At 34.0% G+C, this 21,634-nt stretch overlaps 1 protein-coding gene across 3 annotated transcripts in view; it reads right to left on the bottom strand.

Moving 5' to 3' along the window:
• Nucleotides 1–1,397: 1,397 nt before the first annotated feature.
• Nucleotides 1,398–21,634, bottom strand: part of Mybl1 (MYB proto-oncogene like 1) — a 36,454-nt gene continuing 16,217 nt past the window's right edge. The window contains exons 6-16 of one of the 3 annotated variants that reach the window (XM_076924403.1): nt 20,607–20,781; nt 17,885–17,956; nt 16,653–16,757; nt 12,841–13,074; nt 11,373–11,741; nt 8,907–9,049; nt 8,375–8,489; nt 6,982–7,098; nt 6,651–6,755; nt 5,991–6,170; nt 1,398–4,043 (exon numbers count right to left, since the gene is read on the bottom strand). In XM_076924403.1, the coding sequence (XP_076780518.1) occupies nt 3,915–4,043; nt 5,991–6,170; nt 6,651–6,755; nt 6,982–7,098; nt 8,375–8,489; nt 8,907–9,049; nt 11,373–11,741; nt 12,841–13,074; nt 16,653–16,757; nt 17,885–17,956; nt 20,607–20,781 (1,744 nt within the window). In that variant the 3' untranslated portion in view covers nt 1,398–3,914. The remainder of the gene's footprint in view (nt 4,044–5,990; nt 6,171–6,650; nt 6,756–6,981; nt 7,099–8,374; nt 8,490–8,906; nt 9,050–11,372; nt 11,742–12,840; nt 13,075–16,652; nt 16,758–17,884; nt 17,957–20,606; nt 20,782–21,634) is intronic. The other 2 variants (XM_076924404.1, XM_076924405.1) reach the window with 2 other exon arrangements.

Genomic DNA, 21,634 nt, shown 5'->3' with positions numbered 1-21,634 from the left:
CTATCTCACATATCTTATTGAGCATATCTGTACTAATTAAAACAAAACAGTGGAAAGTTAATTTCTCAAAGCATCTCTTGATTCAATTTACCCTTCACTCTCTAATACGCTTTCATTTCTCGAAGAAAAAGTATCTCTTCAAATACTATCATCTGTTTAACATTAGAAATTAAAGATCTGATTACCTGGTTGGCTTATCACTCTATAACTGATAAAGCAGTATATTACATGGATTATAAAAAATGAGCTAAAAGATTTTCAGAAAGTTTCTTGAATAAAAGGCAAAACTTGTTTTGTGTAAATAACTAGGAAGTCAAAGCTATTTGTAAATCTGTTGTGTAAGTATAAGTAGTATTCCCTGGTAATAACTAATTATAAAACTCAACATTTACCAAGATTTTCTAAGCCCATTGAAGCTCAGAAACAAAATAATCATGGAAACATGAAGGATAGTAGGAACATTTTATGAAGCACTCAGGAAATGCTTCATTGGCCTGTACTACATGGCTGACAATAACATTCTAGAGACAGTATAAAAAAAAAAAACAGGTAACATTGCAAACACAGACATGAAAAAAGTAGAACCAAGTCACTGGAAGAATTAAAATGAAGTGTAGAAATGAGCCCCAAGTTTAACATAAATAAGAATAATTATTATTGGACAACACTAGAGGCCTGGTCACATCTAACTGTGGTTATTACTTCCTTCTGTTTACATCTCAGGTGAGAACGGACCTAGTCCTCTGAAGTCCTTTTACATACAAACAGAATTCTGGCTTCAATACACCAAGTCTTAAAAAATTATGTAAGCCTTCTACTGAGAGGTAAACTCATTTTCAGCGACTTAATTTCAACAAATTGCTAAACCTAAAAAAAAAAAAATTAAATAATGGTGATGAACTCACCAAGGTAATGCAATGTTTCCAAAACCTAACTCGTGGCCCCTTGGCCCTTCCCACATAACACTCTAATGCCAGGGCAGTTTCTTGCTATCTCTACAGAACAAAGCTCAAAGCAATGTACAATAATTCAAGTAAAGAGATAAAAGTGGCTGTATGCACAGTCTTTATGACAGATTTCATATAGGGGTTGATGTAGCTAAGATGATCCAGTGAATGAACAAAGGCAAAGTAGTTCCATTTAGAAATACCACAAAAAAGGGGGCAGGTCCAGGTTGGGGAAAGGAATCTTCTTTGAATATCCTATTTCCAATGTTAATAAAAGTTACATGGAAGTATTTAAAAGAAAGTTGAAAATGTTTCTGCATGAAGGTTGATGGAGAGGCCACATTTATTACTACATGAAATTGCCTGTAAAGGGAACTCAATGTTGGACTCAAGGCTTAAGGGTTTAATCAAATACATTACAGAGCCAAGGTGAAATGAGCAACAGCAAGCCAGCTTGTACACAGATGCTTTTATTTGGATGTTAATAAATTTCAACATTGTCTGCAAGATTCTCTTACAATGCAAAGTTTTTTTCATATATTAAAAAACTCAATTTAATCAGTGTAATTGCTGTATTAATGCGAAAACCTTACAACAAAATGCAGTATTGGTATGTGTGAAGTCAGTTTCCATGCACGTATGGCTGCTACCTGTATGTCTGGCATCTTCAGAAAACTGAAGAATATAAATGAACAGTAAAAAAAGATGACTTTAGATGCCTAACACGTTTATGATTACAAATCTTGCAAAAAGCAACAAAGCAGTTAACTGGAGGATTCAACCAATACCAACCCAAATATGTACTATGTCCCATAAGCCCAGGCTTATATACAATATATTAACATTTGTGTTAACTTAATGCTCAAGAAAAATTATGTTTTAAAATATGTAGCATGTCTGAGATATTTTACTTTGGCAACTGGAGATTATTATATCCAATACAGCTAAAGGCTACATTTTTTAAAAAAGGAATTATGTGCTATTATTACCCCAAAGTAACTGAAATGATATAGTATGATTTTTTTTCCACAATCATTGGTTTTACAAAGCAAAATTTCTGTGAGAAGTTCATTAATTAGAAAAAAATAAACATATTTAACATGCTAAGAAGATTCAAATTGTTTTACCTATTTGTTATCAAGAAGGCATAATCTTAACACCACATATATTCTTTACTTCTCACTAACATATAATATGCAAAAACTAGCAATTGGATTTAAAGCTTAAAACCCTTTAGGTCTACTGTTGAGGAACTAGGCATTAAAAAATTCAGTAGTCCCATTTCTATTAACAGATAAATAGAGTTTTAAAAATCTTAAGCTGTCTGGCTTGGTTTGGTTTTGAGGCACAGTGGTGTGTTGGTCTCTGTAAGAACCTGCTTGGGAATAGTTGAATCCGTTAGTTAACTTGGGAATAGTTGAATCCATTAGTTAACTTGGGAATAGTTGAATCCATTAGTTAACTTGAGAACTTGCCATCATTTGCCTATCTTTTCACACAGTGCAAGTGGTGGTCGCTCTTTCCATCTCTCATAGCAGCAAGCCGATTCTGCTACTTTCTACAGCAGCATACTTCAGGAGTGGAGAGGGAGAGAGTGTGTCAATTATAAATAATTCCAACTACAGTGTACAATTCTATTTGCCTGTCAGTGTTTAGGTTGACAGCACACCATTATACATCTCAAAAAATTACATAAAATCTCTACCACATAAGCAAAGACATTCTTTCAAAAAGAGATAAAATAAGTGCAAACACCTAAACAGGCAACTGAAGCAACTATTGTAACCTGGAAACACAAAACATTTATAAAAGGACAAAATATTTGTATAAATAAAAGATAATATTTTCTACTCTGAACATTGAGTAAATACAATAAACTTCTAAGTGCAGACTGTTTTAGGGAGCAAAGTACCATATTGTTTTTTAAACAAAATGAAAATTTCAAACACATATACAAATCACCAGATTAATTTATATGACCCTCCAATATAATTTAAAAAGAAAATATTAAATTATTATTTAGTACATTTTAGAACTACTTTATAACCAACATGATTTAAAGGATATAGTGCAATATTTAGGTAGATGTGACATACAGTATAGATATTGTGTTCTTTGCAGCTATAACTTAACTATTTCATACTTGAAAGTCAAAGTTATTCTTTACTATGTTAGCTGTAATGGCAAGAAACAACACTGGCTTCTAGACACCCTGTATATATAAATATCTACATTTAAGCTTTAAAAATGAAAATAAGTTATAAAAACAGACATCTTTCCAATTTACAAAGTTTTCTTGCTCCTATATACTGTACAATACATTCAACAAAATCCTCAGCTCTTCTGAGACTTATGAAGAAATACTGACTCTTTACTAGTAAGAAAAAGCCCACCTTCGATGCTTTTTTAGTACTATGCACAAATAAATATCCTTAACACTGTAGTTAATTTCATTGTTTCTGAAAATACCAAAATTAGTAGTGCAACTTCTAGCTTCCTTGAGACTCCTTCCCACTGTGTTTCTTTATAATGGTAGTCTAAGTAAATCAGCACACATGCAAAAGTACTTCATAAAGCCTCTGTGCTTCTGAAATATAGACTTTCAGAGGTCACACATACTTGTTTATAACAGACTACAGTCTTGAGAAAGTAGCGACATATATCCTGTAAAGAAATTATGTGAGAATTTACTTTGGAATACCCATGAACATTCTTCTTTCCCCATTTTGTTCTTTAAAAACAAATTTTAAAACTCTCATTTCTTAAAAATATAAATAATAAATTTGCCTACCCCTTACTTTAAGTGGCTTATTAGTTTTTTGCCTGTTCAGTATAGAAAAAAACCGCGAACCATTTTAGGGATGTATTAAAACCTTTAAAAGAATTAATTGAGACAAATTTCATTGCAACCTAATTTAGCATAAAGTACAGTAAAGGGGTAGGGCATTTTATCAGCGTGAGTAGCAGTTAGAGTATTAGAGCTCTTGACGTGCTGCTGGTCGCTGTGTAAGTACTCAGGTATCTTCTCGCTTGTTCAGTCATGATAAGCTGGTCTTCTGTCTTCCCATATACCACTGTTTCCCATTCACAATTTGACTGTGAAGAAAACACCAATAGTGATGTGAAAATTAGTAAAATTAAATACCCAAAACAGTTCATAATTAGAGAGAGAGAGAGAGAGAGAGAGAGAGAGAGAGAGAGAGAGAGAGAGAATGTGTGTGTGTGTATTATGGCACACAACATATGTGGAAGTCAAAGGACAACTTTCAAGAGTTAGTCCTTGCTGGGCGGTGGTGGCGCACGCCTTTAATCCCAGCACTTGGGAGGCAGAGGCAGGTGGATTTCTGAGTTCGAGGCCAGCCTGGTCTACAGAGTGAGTTCCAGGACAGCCAGGGCTACACAGAGAAACCCTGTCTCGAAAAACCAAAAAAAAAAAAAAAAAAAAAAAAAAAAAAAAAAAAAAAGAGTTAGTCCTCATTCTACTGTGTGGGATACAGAAGCAAATTCAGGTCATCAGGATTGGCAGCAAGCATTTATCCACTAAGCCACATTGCCAATCCATACAACTAGACTTTTAAAAATCAATTGTTTTGCCTAGGAATTGTATAAGTAATTGCTTTAAAAATGTTTTGGTAACATTGTATCTCTTAAATGAGATGCTATATTTTAAAATACATATTAAAATACTTATGATCAATTTTGTGCAATTACTATAATTATGTATATTATATTGTTCACTGGCCTATAATGACAGAATAATAGTTTTGTTACCAACAACTCCCCACATATCAAATGGATAATAATAGGAAAAAAAAAATCCCTTTTTGCCCTCTTAATTGTGCAAACATTTTAAAGAGAAAGAGAAAAGCTGGAGATGTAGCTCATTGGTAGAATATTTGTCTAGCACGTGGAAGCCCAGGTTTGGACCCCAGTACAGAGAGAGGAGAGAGAGAGAGAGAGAGAGAGAGAGAGAGAGAGAGAGAGAGAGAGAGAGAGAGAGAGAGAGAGAGAGAGAGAGAGACAGACAGACAGACTTAAAAGGAAGATGTAATGTCAAATGTGAACCAGGAGAGTGCACCCTTTATTCCTTATCAAAGGATAAAGGTTTCTATATTAATATGTAAGAGCTATTATATAAAGAACTTTCCAAAGAAGCTCTAAGTTAATTAAAACACTGGGAATTAAAAATATTTTAAACAACTAAGTGTATGCATTATGTCACTCTCTGAGAGCCATAGCTCAAGACAGACAAGAAGCTACTATATCTGACTGCCCAAAGATGTTTTCAAGGAATGCTTGGATGTCAGGGAATTTACAATGCAGACAGTGTAGCATAAAGAAGAAATCTCTAGTCTTCCTCTCTGGGCAAACTCCTAAAATAACAGAATAAGAATTTCCCCAGCCTCCATTTTCATCTATTTACTGGCCACACAGGAATAGGGGAAAATTTTTTGTTTTATAGCTTTAATCCACAGAGTTTATCGGGAGCCATTATATAAACAAAATCATGTACTTACCATTTCAGGAGAACAAATATGGCTATATATTTTTATTTTACAGGTGAAGAAGTACCAGAAGTGGATTTAAATACACACACACACACACACACACACTCTCTCTCTCACAAATTAGGGAATCACCAAAGAACCAGGCATGGTGTCAAAAGTCTGTACACCAGGATTTAGGAAGCAGAAGCTGCAGGACTATGAGTTAAAGTCCAGCTAAATAATAAGGTGAGATCCTGTCTCAAAACAACAGAAATGAGCAAAAAACCCAAAACAAAACAAACAAAACAAACAAACAAACAAACAAACAAAGCCAAAAAAAATCTCTGGCTACAATTCCAATTGTATAGATGATATGTGCAGTGACAAATGAGTCTCTCTCAAACCCAAACCTGCTTTTAGTGACAATATAATCATTTTTTATTGTACTTGTCAATTTAAACTTTAAAAGAAAAAGTATAACTTGTGATCAGTAAGTTTAAAGTGATTATTGACTAAACAATAACAAAAATCACTAAAGAAACTTATGAATCCATACCTGAAGACTCTTTTCCAATTTGACAGCTTTACAAGTGTTAGGGTTTGGTCTCTTTTTAGTAAGTGTATATGTTTTGTTGGCTGAATTTATATCTTGTTTTTCAGGAGTCAAGTTGCACCTATTGTCATGTATTTCCAATAATGGTATCATTAATAAAGATGTTGTAAGAATATTTTCTGACTAAGAGAAAAAAGAAAGAGGAAAAATAACTAATTCAAAACCAAGACAAGAAACTACCGAGTAAATGGTAATGGGAACCCTGACCACTTTCCTCCTAGGAATAGGAAGCATTTGGCGCTATTATAACATCTCACTAACTACATAAAATAAATGTCTAGTTCTGTAGTAATATCTTGGTAATTACATAAAATAAATTTCTAGTGCTATAGTAATATTTGATAATTTCATAAAATACTAAAACTTAAAGCTTTGTGAACCTCCATTTTTTGGCATCACACAAAAAGCTAACTTCTCTCAAAATAAAACAAGTTTAAAAAATAATATATTCTTCATAGATAACAGATTCTCTCTGAACTAGGCAAAATAATCCTAAATTTTCTGTAACGCTCTTTTAAACAATCTGGCCAAGCAATCCATACAAAATGCGAACAACCATGACTTAAGACAGCCATTTAAAACATGTATGAATTCTTTACAAACCTGCATGTCTGAAATGTCTTCAGTTAGTAGCTGAGTGCCTGGTTCTTCTTTGTCCCAGCTCTCTAAGGCTAGTGATTTTCTGACTTTCTTCACAGATGCAGAATGCTAAGAAAAATAATTTACAAGGAAAGATTATAGCCAAGTCTCTTGGACATGACAAGCATTCATTAACAGTAATACTAGAAGACCTGGCATGGAAAAGCACATCTGCAATCACTGTTCTCAGAAAGTGGAGGCAGGAGGTTTGTAAGTTTGAGGGCAGCCAAAATTACATAAAGACCCGCCTCTAACTAACTCTGAAAATAAATGCATACACAATACTCAAAATTACCTCTTGTTTGCAGCTTTTGTAAGCAGGCTCATCTTCCTCTTTGAGGAATATATCTGTGCCAGTTTCTTCTTTTAAAACTTCTCGAATGTCTTCTTCCAAAAAGGCAAGTGGCTGGGACTAAATTATTTTTAAAATGTTTTAAAAGACAATTACCAGAAATTCCCCTCCCCCCTTCTGTATATAAAAACCTGTCTTTTGGCCTGGTAAGACACCAAGCCTGACAACCTAAGGTATATTCCTAGAGTTCATGATGGAAGGAGAGAATTAATTCCCAAAAACTGTCCTCTAGTCTTTTCAGGAGCATCCTGGCATGCACACACCACAATTATAATAAATAGTTGTTTTTTTTTTTTTAAACCTTTGTACTTTTCCAATATTAACAAAATGATCTCCTACTTGCTATAGATATTTAAATTATTAATCAGTTTATAGCAAAGATAATTAGTTAAAATATTAATGAATCTACCCACTAATATTACTAAAAGCAGAATGAAATTTAAGTCACTATTGAAGAAAGCAATTTTAAGTTGCAATTTTCTTTTTCTTTCTTTCTTTTTTTTTTTTTGTTTTTGTTTTTTCTTTGTTTGTTTTTGTTTTTGTTTTTCGAGACAGGGTTTCTCTGTGTAGTCCTGGCTGTCCTGGAACTCACTCTGTAGACCAGGCTGACCTCGAACTCAGAAATCCGCCTGCCTCTGCCTCCCAAGTGCTGGAATTAAAGGTGTGCGCCACCACCACCCGGCATGCATTTTTATTTCTAATAAACTTATAAAAATTTGCATGTCTACAATGTTCTGGGCTTTTCTGAGACATTTTAAGGTAACAATATTTATGAGAACACAAATAACGAAAATATTTCACATATGTATTAATTTGTAAACTATTGTTACCACAGCTACAAGAATAATATTAGTAACAACTAAGCACTTACTACACTGAAACTAGAGACAAGCCCCTTTGTGTTGTCTCTTTCAGCTTTACAATTAAAAAAAACTGGGGCATACTTAATAACTGTACATAGAAGAAAAAACTGAACTTCAAGAAGATTCCCTGATCCATTAGTTTCCTAAGCTGCATTATTTAAGAGATTAGATATATTAAAATATTAATTCTACTGTGGTGAAACTACTAAACTACTACATACATGTTTTTAACATTAAGCATGTCACTTACAATTGTTTTCTTCTAGTTAACACAAGAACATAAAAATTTAAAATAAACCAAGCAAAGGGTTATTTAAAGGCCAAGGGAGAATAGCACAAATTCATATTCATAAATGAAGAAATAAAATTATTCCGCTTCAATCAACCTTTTAGTACTAAAAAATTCAAAATGGCAAAAACCAGGGTTTTTTATTAAAACTAGGAAAGTGCTTAAAAATAAAAAGTATACATACCACAATTTTAAGAGGCCCATATTTCTTTTCCTGAGCAGCAAGTGCATTCTTAAAAGGAGTAGGAGTTCTTGGTGTGGTACCCAATATAGATCTTCTAATAGTAGGTGTTCTAAACCTAGTCAACCATTCAGATGTTTGTATTATTGTCACAATGTGAGTTCATATATGTTAACAAAAGCAATGCCATATAAAAGCATAAGCTACATTTTTATATAGATATATGCTTTTTTAATGCATCACAGAGCTATCTAAAATAAAGTAGTTTATACTCAAATAATTTTAAAGAAGGAAAAAAATGACTTAGAAAAAAGTACTAAGAATATTTTACTTGCAATAAAATTTTTATGCTAAATTTTGCCAGTTTCCAGTATTCTGCAGAAACAAGAAAATGTGACTTTAAAAACAATCACAACAAACTTCTAAGTCCTGTAGACCTAAAGATTATGGACCATTCATTTGAATAAAATGCTGACTGACATACTTCTGACATGCTTCCTGTTTTCCCTAGCATAATTATTTAATATGAACTTACCCTACATTTTCTTTCTGATCTTTGGGGGTTGCTTCCTTCTGAAGAGGAGTTGTAATGAGAACTTTCTGCCCACAAATTGGGGTTGATGTAAAGGAAGGGTTTTCTATATTAAGTTGTTCATTTCCAGGACATGTGTTAAAAAACTAAATGGGGAAGAGAATTCAGACAATTTTTATAACATCAAAGTTCCTGTACAAATATCAAACTGCTAAGACTTCTCTATTATTTTAAGAAAAGTTTGTCAGTAATATTACATTTACATTCTATTTCTTGAAAATTAAGCTTCATAAAAGCAAGAAATTTCTGTTTTGTTCACTGCTGCCTCCCAGTACTTTGACCAGATTAGCACATGATAAACATTTAAGAAACACTGACTTACAAATGGTCATGCTTCATAACACAAAAATTTAAAACAGTATACCATCAAGTACTGATCTACAGAGATTATATACAGTTGTTACAACAAATATCTCCCAGTCTTATACAAGAGTATAACTGAAAAAATTAACTGTGAATAATGTCAAGTGTATCTTTCTCTGAGAGTATCTTGAACTCAGAATAGAATAACAGACTGGCATGATATGTGCATCTGCAGAGACACTGCTTTGCTTATTTATTGAAAGTTAACTGCCAGGCAAACTTGCCTGTCTAGAAGACAGCACAAATACTTTAAGCAGACAATACATGAGTTCACTTTCTAAATTATACAATGTACTAACTGAGACTTAACTTATTTCATACTACTATAAAATCCTAAATTACTTTTGTAGCTAGCAGACTAGCAGTAGTAATATGAAGAAGTGGAAATTGCCTCTTCAGGAGTGTCACTTATAAGTGCAATCTGCTCAAGCTCTATCACTCCTGTCGCCTAATATTTGAATTGCCTCACACAGAATTAAATATCAAACTCTTTTACAGGATAAAATCTAAATGTCATGGGATATAAGTACCATCAATTTGCTTTTTAGCATAGAATTGACTTCAGTAATAATTACAAATATATAAAGCTCTGAAAATGGAAAACCTCATCTTCCCGGGATAATTCTGAACTTTGAGAGCTAGAGGAAGGATAAATATACCATTCACGTTGTAGACCATACAAATTGTGTTACCTCAAACATTTTCAGATCACAGTAGCTATGCACTGCCATAGCCTACTTATCTTCCCAACCTTAAAACATTCCTTCAATAATATTCCAGAATTTTCCATATTTGACCATTAAACTGCCTACTTCTCTCCAAAAACTTTTTAACATCTGTGTGATGATTAATGCTGTCAACTTGATAAAACCTAGACTCATCTGGGAAATAGGCTTGTGCAAGCTTGTAAGGCCCTTAATTGGGTTAAATGAGGTGGTGAGACCCAGCCTAAAAGTGGAGGAACCATTCCCCAAGTAGCAGATTCTGGATGGTCTCAGAAACGAAGCTGAGCAGCAACAGCAGGTGCATTTGTGCATGCATTCATAGCTTTCACCTGGCTGTGGATATTGCCGTGAGCAACTATCTCAAATTCTACCACTGTGACTTCTACAATAATGTCACCTGTCCCTCCTTACATCGTTTGTCAGGATATTTTATTACAGTAACAGGAAAGAAATTAAGATAATCAAAACACTTTTAGCAAACAGTAGTTGCTGCATTTCAAAATTTATTCCCTTGGCTTCCAATGTCATTTGAAAGAAGATTAACAGGAGATGCTATAAGAAAAGACACACAAGCCGGGCGGTGGTGGCGCACACCTTTAATCCCAGCTCTTGGGAGGCAGAAGCAGGCGGATTTCTGAGTTCTAGGCCAGCCTGGTCTATAGAGTGAGTTCCAGGACAGCCAGAGCTACACAGAGAAACCCTGTCACAAAAAACAAAACAAAAAAAGAAAGAAAGAAAAAAGAAAAGAGACACACAACATGGAATATAACAAGTGCTCAATAAAAAATAAATCTAATGTGTACATTTTCTCCTTGGAACATCACTAAAGAGTAAAGCAGGTGGTCTTGGACATCAAAACATGAGATTCTTAGAGTAAACTGTTGTCTACATTTCTTCCAAAGAATGTCAAAGAGGAAAAGTAACATGTAAATGAAAATCTAAATTGCTATACATATACATAAGGTCTCTTTATACCATGTCAAGAATATATCTAAGAGAACCTAAGAGCTGGATCGTAGTCTCTGCTCTGCATTACAGATCTTTGAGCAAATAAATCATTTTACTTTTTAGGGGCCAGTTTCCTCAATCTTATTGAGAAATAGGACTATATGACAAAGAAAACTTCCCTTTAACTCTTGAAATTCTATGGTGCTACGATGTAAATACTACCCTCTGTGAGATACTTCTGAGTTTACCATTTTCATACATACATTTAAACGTATCTATTTTTGTGTTAACAAAACAGCCAATTGCTTTTAAAGATACTAAAGATCTAATTTAGTCTAGCTTGTCAACACTGGCAAACATAAAACACTAGTACCTGAGAAGGAGAAAATGGTAGTGTCTTCACTGGTGTGTGTTTTAGTGCTGCATTACTGCCTTCGCTGAGGGAGCCATCACCAAGCTCGCTGCTTGCAGACTGACCCACTCGTATTCTCTTCTTTTTTCTGAGGATGGTTGGTGGAGTGCTAAACTTGACCACATTTGGGGATGTTAAAGGAATAGCTTCACTGTCTCCACCATTACAACTGTTCTTTTTCCCTTCAAGTACAAGACTGACGTTAAATTGACATTCCATGGCTCCTTCATTATGTTGAATCCTCATTAATTTAACTGGAGTAGACTTGACAGGAGAAGCAGCAGCATCAGAAAGATCAAAACTGGTAACATCACTCCATGCTACAGGATCCTACAAAAAAATGAATTCTTAGCTAAAGTTAAGCTGTAACAGTTTAATATGATCTGAACACATGATAATAATTTTTAACAAATTATTTACTCATTTTTAACCAGTAAAGACAAGCTTTGTCTAAACATCTTTCTTTAATTAAGCATGACCACTTTAGAAGAAAATATTACAATTTTTTATAATACCAAGATAATATTTCATCTAATGCAGTAGCTGAAATTTTGTCAGAATATTTTACATAAAAAGAGCAGATTATTTTAAGCTATTATTAAAAAAAATTTATCATAAAACCATTCTACTTAACAGGAAAATACCATGAAACTCTATATAACCATTTGGTAATACGTATGGAACATATACTTTGAATTAGAAATTTAAATCAGCCAAGTACATAATTGTCATGATTCAATAACAAAGCCATCTATTAGTATTACTTGTTATTGGTGATACTGAAAATCTAAATACCCTCTGAACACACAATTACAGTGATGCATTGAGTAAATAAACTGCCTTTTAGTCATATGATGGAATACTATAGAGCATATAAAATTCATGTTTAAAAAATATATTTAAGATCCAGGTATGGTGGCACATACTTTAATCCCAGCACTTAGGAAACAGAAGAAGACAGATTTCTATAAATTCAAAGCTAGCCTGGTCTCATACCAAGTTTCAGGTCAAACAGGGATATACAGTTAGACCTTGCTCAAAAATTACATTTATGTTGAGAAATAAAAAACAGGCTCATGATATAAGTAAAAGATAAAAATGAGTTGTATATGTGTATTTATATACTTCAAATGATCAAGTCTAAATGTACAGGGGATTTTAATTTTCCTTTTTATAGTTTCTCTAGTTTTTCAGACATTCTAATATATTTCTGTAATCCATCTAATAAACAATGAATTTTTTAAACTGTAAAAACATCTTTTTAAGATATATACTTAAGAACTTAAACCTTTAATTTTTTTGCCAAAAATCTCTACAAAAGAGATCAAAATTAGGCAATGCTTAACATTTAAGTTGGTAAATGTTTATTAAATATTAAACTAAGCTTCTACACGAGATTACATAATTAATTTCATAATTTCAAACTTACCGATTCAATAAGTTCTAGAGTTTCTGCAAATTCTGGGATGGTCTGTAGAGAAGACAGTACAGCATTTGCTTCTACAGCTAGAAACTTTGTGGGTGAATTCTGCTGAGCAGAAACAGTCTGATTTTCATCCATGCTATAAAACTCAGTAGTGTGTTCCTCAAGATTATTCAGTGTGTTAGACATACTATCGTCCATGAGGAAACTACCAGACCAGCTAGAAAAGCTTCCAGGTTGCTAAAAGTACAAAAGAAATTTGAGTATTATTTGCTATTCTCAATGTAGGCATGAATTTAGATTTTCAATGAAAAATTTCAAAACCATACTTCATATTGTTTTAGCTAAAAATATATAGTACCCAAATACAGCCTTTCTTTTATAATTTGTTTCCACTAAATTTCATACCTTGGCTAGATTTCCTTTTCTTAACTAAATTTTAGCTATAAAGTCACTGTCAACAAAATTAGCACTTAACATACCAAAGACCTAAAACCTGGCCTTGTTTATTTTTACAAACTTCATTCCACAATTCCACTTATAACTCTCCTTCTATTAGAAGCTGTAGCATTTTTAACCCCCTGATGAATGATGTCCTTTCACTCTGGAGAGCCTCTTTGTTCTCCTTACCTAGAACATTCATTCCCTAACCCACCATCCACAAAAAGTGCTAATCTTGATTTAGGAGACAGTTTAACTATTAAGAAGTATGCCGTGTGACTGACCATATATGCTCATCTCTTCTATTTACAATATTGCCTTAATTCATCTACCTTGCTAATATATAATCATCCTGAGTTTCAAGACTAAATTCAAATAGGACTTCTTCCCAAGAACATATCACAACTATGAATCTAAAGTACATACTTCTCCTTAATTCTTACAAAACTAAATGACTTATTTCGCCTTATCATATTCTATTACTCATCTCTGTTCTCATTGCAGATTAAATACTCTGATATCAGGGGCTACACTACATTTTTTTTCTCTTTTTAGAAATATGACCAAGGCATTTATCTTGGAAGCCTCGTTCTCTGCTCTTATAATAATGATATCTTGAAGACTCACAAAGATAAGATAACTTGTAATGTGTATAGCACTATTCAATAGAACTTTCTGAAATATGAAAATATTCTTTATCTTTAGCAAATCAGCATGGGAGCCAGCAGTCATATGTGCAAAATAAGGCTGGTGCATATGAGGAGCTTTAAATTGTATTTTAAATTAAATATAGCTAGTAGCAACAATATTCTCAAGAACATACTGCCCATTTTAAAGAAATCACTCAATAAATGGTTTCTATTGTTTGGACTGGAGAGATGGCTCTGTGGACAAGAGTATCTGCTGCTGTTCCAGAGGATACAAGGTTCAGTTCACAGCATCCACATGTTGAGCTCAAAACCATCTATACCTCCAGTTTCCAAGGATCTTCCACTCTCTTCTGACCTCCATGGGCACTGCACACACATGATGCACAGACACACATGAAGGGCAAACACCCATACACATTAAACAAACAAAGAGGGAAGCTACTGGACTCAACAGAAAAACCACAGCATTGCAAATATACAGACCTAATCTTAATCTCTAATGAATTACTACTACTTTAACTAATTAATTAATATGAGAATTACCAAGAATACACATGAAATAGCTTAGTACAGCATAATAGAATTAAGTAAAATAATAGCTATTACCATACATCTGTTTAAAAAAATAAATTTGTATGAAGCCACTTCCCTTTAGAATTTAAAATAGCTTATTTAGCCACACTTTGACAGCAAGTTTTAAAGAGAAGTCAGCAAGTTTCTCCCTTTTAATACAAAATGTGAACTACTTGAGCTAGAATGTTTTTGTTATTAAATGAGACAGGGTATGCTGAATCCTGAGCTAAGGTACTATTATTAGTTTTAAAATATTTATTCTTTGATAACTTCAAACATGTACACAATGTGCCTTGATCATTTCTACCTGCTATTCCCCTTCTGTATCCCCCATGCCCTCCTAACATGCCCCCAATACTCTGTATCCCCATGCCCTCCTAACATGCCCCCAATACTCTGTATCCCCCATGCCCTCCTAACATGCCCCCAATACTCTGTATCCCCCATGCCCTCCTAACATGCCCCCAATACTCTGTATCCCCCATGCCCTCCTAACATGCCCCCAATACTCTGTATCCCCCATGCCCTCCTAACATGCCCCCAATACTCTGTATCCCCCATGCCCTCCTAACATGCCCCCAATACTCTGTATCCCCCATGCCCTCCTAACATGCCCCCAATACTCTGTATCCCCCATGCCCTCCTAACATGCCCCTAATACTCTGTATCCCCCCATACCCTCCTAACATGCCCTCAATTCTTCTGTATCCCCCATACCCTCCTAACATGCCCCCAATACAATTATTTTTTTAAAAAAACCAAATTGGACTGGAAAGATGGCTCAGCATTTAAGAACACACTAGGTGCACTTCCAAAGGGCCTGCCTGGGTTTGATTCCCTGCACCCACATGGTAGTTTCAGGGGATCTGAGACCTTTGTCTGGCCTCCTCAGGCACTTTATATATATAGTACACAAATATACATACAGACAAAACACCCATACACACAAAATAAAATTTAAAAATTAACATTTTTAACTTTAAAAAACATGATTTTGTTGTCGTTGTTTTGTTTTTAATTTTGAAACACTTGGGGACAAAGCCCAAGGCCTCAAACATAAGAAAAGGCTCCTACTACTGAGCTATATCCCAGTCCAAAAATTTCCAAAATGGTTTAAATATGACATAGTCATCTATAAATAAGGACTATTTGTCATTTCTTTAACTAATATGCATATTTGCAGTCTTACTATTTACTGATGGGTTACAGTTTCAAAACAAAAATTGCCTTTCCTATAGTAAAATCTCACCTATAATAATATCCTTTAAACCCTCTTAAATCATATAAGATAATACAAGTTGTTTCATGATACTAATTGAAGATGTCAGTTTATTCTCTCAAAGTGATGCTATCTGAGTTCCCATAACTCTCAACATTTTTGCCCTCTCATTAAGTCTCAAGTCAAAAAAGGGAAAAGCAACTTTTCTCAGTGCTAAGACTAAACCCAAGCTCAAATGTGTATTAGACAAATGTTCTGCCACTGAGCTATAGGCTCAGTCTAAGAAATCTCATCTCTAAAGATAAAAGACTCCAGATATCAGTTTAAACTTATGAAATTCTCATCTAAGTATAAATGTACATTTTTTCTCTAATCCATCTAGCATAACCTGTTTAATTCTACTAGAAATTACATCATTTATTTTAATACTCCTAGTTATTCCGACTAACTAAATCAAAGACATCGATATCAACCTTCTGCTTTTGAAAAAGTTCTTTAGACAATATAAAAACCAAATGTTCCCTTCTGCTGTTAGTTATTGATTCATATCCTATATAGAGTGAAAGACAATTTTTCAAAGAAAATAAAAATAATTTAGAGCTTATCTCTCTACACCTATTATATTTATTTTACAAGTTTTTCAATTTAATCCATCATAACATGTAATATCAAGTTTTAAAAGCCTACTATAATACACATACAAGTTTCACAAAATTACAAATTAAAGATTTTACTTAAGAAACATTCTTCTTAGGAAAAACAAGAGTATCCTAATAGAGAACAATGTAAAACATGCTGGAAGAGATGTAGGTCATAATCAATCAACATCAAAATCGCAAATTAAATGGGAAACTGCTCTACAGCTAATGAAAAGTATGAAAGCGCCCATGGGAGGGACTCCAATAACCTAATGCACACATATCATCGTTCCTTACAGATGGAAGCCTCTTCCTTCTGACTTCACTCTCAGCTGACATGAGAAGCAACTCAAGCTCCTTGATTTTTTTTTCTTTATCAGGATCTTCATCAACAAAGGGTTGCTAAAATAAGATGAACAAAAGAAAAACAAGCCCCATCACAGCTGCTTTAAAATAGTGTTTTCATTTTTATTTTCTCCTATGTAGTCTATAAAAAAGCTTAATACTACTAAATCCAAACGTCGCTAACCTCTTAGTGCTACTGAATCAACAATTACTCTGGAATCTAAAAGGGTACTTGTAAATATTTTCAACTTTGTAAAAGAAAATTGGGAAAATTTAAATGTACCAGGAAAAAAAGGTATTATTTCAGGTAGTGCCCATCTGCCATTCCCTCACTCTGGAAACAGAAAGAAAGGAGGGCTAAAGCCATTCTTGAGCTACATGGCAGCTCCCTATCTCAACAAAGCAAAAAGAAAAAGACAAAAACCAGGGGTACTGATATAGTTCAGTGGATAATTTGTCTAGTATGCAAGGAGCCCTGGGTTAGTCTCCAGCATCACCTGAAACCATGCAGCACAGTGGCATCTCAACACCTGCAATCTCAACACTAGGAAGGTGCAAATACGAGGACTAGAAGTTCAGGAGTATCCTTGGCTACATACCAACTACAAGGCCAGCCTGGGCTACGTAATACTGTTACAAATGAGCAGCATGGAGATGGGAGGCGGGGTACCTAAAAACATATTGCCACACTGATGCTGCTAATCACCTCATACTTTTATGGTTTTTATTTTTCAAATTTATTTATACATTTTCCTTTAGTTGTATAATATTCAAAGTAAAAAAAAATAAAAATAAAAACCAAAACAAACACAAAATACCTCAGCAATGTTCTTTATCCTAGTTTAACAGATAAGGAAATAAGTACTATTCAACTTCTAAAAATAAGTCAAATGCTTTGTTTTTTTTAGTGGAGGGAGGGCACAGCATCTTTCTGCCCTATCTTCCCAAGTGCTGGGATCACAGATCTGTACATATCACCAGGATTCCTGTTTTCCATTTCATTTGTTTGATTTTTGTTGTTTTTGCTTTTTATTCTGTAGCCCTGACTGGCCTGATACTTGCTACATAGCTCTACTTGTCTTGAACTATGGCAATCCTCCTGCCTCAGCTCAAAAACTGGGACTACAGGTAAGCAACACATGATGACTATCTTCCTTTGTGGCTCTGTTACAAATTACACTTACCTGAATAAAGGCAGATGTCTGAACATGTTCAACACAACTACCATCAGGTGACACATATTGATAACCAGGGATCTAAAAAAAGAAGGAAAGTATTACTGTTAAGAGGTTGTAAATAATTTTTAAAAATCTGATGCCAAGAAAGCTTGTGATAAAATGTCCATTAAAAAGTGGAACACTGGTTGGGGGATGAAGAGATAGCTCAGTGGTTAAGAGCATTGACTGCTCTTCCAGAAGTCCTGAGTTCAGTTCCCAGCAACCACATGGTGGCTCACAGCCATCTGTAATGGAATCTGATGCCCTCTTCTGGTGTGTCTGAAGACAACTACAGTATACTCATATACTTAAAATAAATCTTTTTAAAAAAATAGTGGAACACTGAGAAGGGTGGCACATGCCTTTAATGCTCAAGAGGCAGAGGCAGACAGAGCTCAGTAAAATCTCAAGGCTAGATGGTAAGATCCTGTCTCAGTAAAACAAAACAAAACCCAACAACAAAACCAAACAAAAATCTGGAGATTAGATACTGCCTAGCAACTTTGAAAATTCCTAACTACAATAGTTTTTTTATTTAATAATTGTATCAGCTGTCCTTAGAATCTACTGATAAAACCATAAGTGTAGAAAATAACCTACATTTTAAATTTGTATTTTTGTCTTTTGATTTCATGAAACAGGGCTTTTTGGCTTGAAGTCCAAGCAACCTGGAGCTAACTTTATAGCTGAGGCTGGTCTCAAATTTCTGATCCTCCTGCGTCAACCTCCCCAATGCAGAAATTACAGGTGTCTATCATCACACCTGGCTTCTAATCCGTCTATTACCAACATCACCTACCATATATTTTTAAAAGTCAGTTTTTGAGGGTTGCCCTACTGCCTACGTAAGATATTAAATTGTGTTCATACTCTTATCACTATCTAATATCAATCTCTAAGAAAAAAAAAAAGAGGGCTTTTTTATGTTACTCAGGTAGAAACCAGTCAGAATCATGCATGTAGTCTTAACAGACACTCTGACAATGTACTAAGTATCACTGCCTCATTTCTAAAACCCTGGTAATAAAAATTGTAAAGTTTAACTTAGAGGCACTAATAAATACATAAGATGTTTGTTTAAAAAAATCTGGCAATCAAATACAAATAAGTATAATCTGTCTACTTTCTATAATGGCCTAAATCATCAACTAATGCAAAGTCATTACACCTGAGCTTTAACCTAGACGTTAGCTTTGACAACAGTCAATTAGGATCACTTATCACTCAACTTAGCAGCTCCTATAGATTAGAAACTTATTTTTCTCAAACTTCTCAATGAAAATCTGCCATAGTATTTCAAACAAACATATTTGTTCTTCACGTCACACTTTGTAAGAAAAATTAGAATTATCTTCTTAATAGTTTAAAATTTAAATATATAAAGCTTTCGAAATTATTAAATGGGAAACAATTCTTCGTATTTTAAACAATATCCCTATTATCTTCAACATATTTTGGTTGAGATTGTCAAACACCCCTTTGGCAACAAGTAATTTTTAAAATTATCTTTCTGCCGGGCGGTGGTGGCGCACACCTTTAACCCCAGCACTTGGGAGGCAGAGGCAGGCAGATTTCTGAGTTGAGTTCGAGGCCAGCTTGGTTTACAGAGTGAGTTCCAGGACAACCAGGACAAAACAGAGAAACCCTGCCTCGAAAAACAAAAAAACAAAACAAAAAACAAAACAAAAAACAAAACAAAAAAAAACTTTAAATGATAATTTTTCTAAGACTGAAGCAAAACCTTGTTGTTTACGATATTGAAATCTAAGACCCTAAAGAAAACATGTTTAAAAAACAAAACATTAAAATCCTTAAGGTCAAACGTCAGCAGTTAACTACACTATCATCCCAGGTTTTCCTGTTTATAAATTAAGATGTCACTACTTTTAAGTGTTTCTTTTAAAAGTAAGTCTAAAAAAACTTAGTAATGTTCATAAAAAGTAAAATGAAATAACATCGGAGTCTCAGGAAGCAGACTTTTTAACACTGTGTGCAATTCTATCTTTTGTGAGATACTACTTGGTCCTAACAGTCTTTTACATTTTATGTGAAAAGAACTAAAAACTGTCTATTATAAATACATATACAGACAGGAGAAAGTGAGTCTTATGAAGATTACTAAACAAATTTCTTACAGGAGGGTAAATGCATGTTATAAGGGACAAGACAGAGTTACCTGCGTTTGAACTTGGGTAACCTCTAATGAATCTGTCTAAATGAAAGTTAAATCCCTCAAGTAAAGAGCAAAGTGGAACAAGATCCAAGATCAACTATTTATTGTTCCCCAAAGGAATGTTCAAATGGTTTTACTATTTCCCCTTTACACTGTTCTGTACACACCTGGGAGACAGACAATACTGTGCACAGAACAAAGCTTGAGGAGAAACTAAATGTTAAAGCACATCTGTATGTCCACTGAACCATAACTGCAATGAATTAAAGAGTACTGTTATACACACAACTATATTTCTCACTGTGAAAATCACATACAGAAGGAAACTTTTAAGTGAAATTTGTACTAAAATATTTGTCAAAATTATGGCTTACTTTTTCAGTTTAGAAATTTAAGTGTCTATCTGTGTCACTCCCCCAAACAAATTTTACCTGTCCTAAAAAAAAAAAAAAAATAGCTCCCATATACCAACTAAAGAAATTGTTATTAAATAATAAAGATATTAAAAATATGTGCCTGAACAGGAATGTAAAACTGATTCTGGGTTTGCAAATGGTCCATAGTCGCACAAGGTTTGTGTTGAAGTTTTGATGAGGATCGCTCTGACTTTATTCCATCTTGTAAGTAGCCCTCCTGTTCCACTTTTCTTCGCATAGTAGAATTCCAATGATTTTTGATAGAATTATCAGTCCTAAGAAATGAAAGCATATAATTTTTAAAAGGGAAAGGAATTCTACAAATTTTAGCGCTAACTTGCACAAAATATATAAGACATTTTTACAACTGGTAAAATTGTATTTAGTATTTAGAATACTCAATTTACTCAAATTTACAATTGAGTATTTAGGAGGTTCCTGGTGTCACAAAGGTTAAATTTTCACTATAAGTATGGCAATAAAGAAGAAAGACCAAAAACAAGGAAACAAATAAGATTATCACTGCGGTGTGGGTAACTAGGCGGGTGAGAAGTGAGTACATGGTGCAAGTCTGGTTAGGGGGCCCAGGAAGACTAGTGACGTGACAGTGAAGCCATGAGATCTCAAAGAGGAGATGAAGTAGAAGAACAGGAAAAAAGGCAGGTGTAGGACCATCAGTCTGAAGGTAACAGATGAGGCTAGCCTAGACAACACAGTAAGAGCCTGTCTCAAAAACAAAAACAGAAGAAAGGGCCTCTGGGTAAAAGGGATACCAAGTACAAAGGCTTTGCAACAGGAAAAGGAAAAAAAACTACCAACAAACAAACAAACAAATAAAACAAACTAGAGATATAGCTCAGGGGTAAAATGCTTGTCTAGTGGTCTATCATGAGTGAGGCGCTGGTTCAATCCTCAATTCCATTAAGAAAAGAAAGAAAGAAAAAAAGGAAAAAATACAAATTACAGATTTCAAGTATTCTTTACTATTTCTCAGAACATTATATTTTTAGAAAATGAGTTCATCCAGCTCCTTTTTTATCCAAGGTTCTTTTTATAAAGACGAACTTAGGGCTATTTGTAGTATAAACTCTATTCTGCATAAAATATACACTTACTAGAAACCCACTC

This window comes from Arvicanthis niloticus, chromosome 25, assembly GCF_011762505.2.
Source record: "Arvicanthis niloticus isolate mArvNil1 chromosome 25, mArvNil1.pat.X, whole genome shotgun sequence".
Lineage (NCBI taxonomy): Eukaryota > Metazoa > Chordata > Mammalia > Rodentia > Muridae > Arvicanthis > Arvicanthis niloticus.
This window is presented reverse-complemented; position numbering and strand designations above follow the sequence as displayed.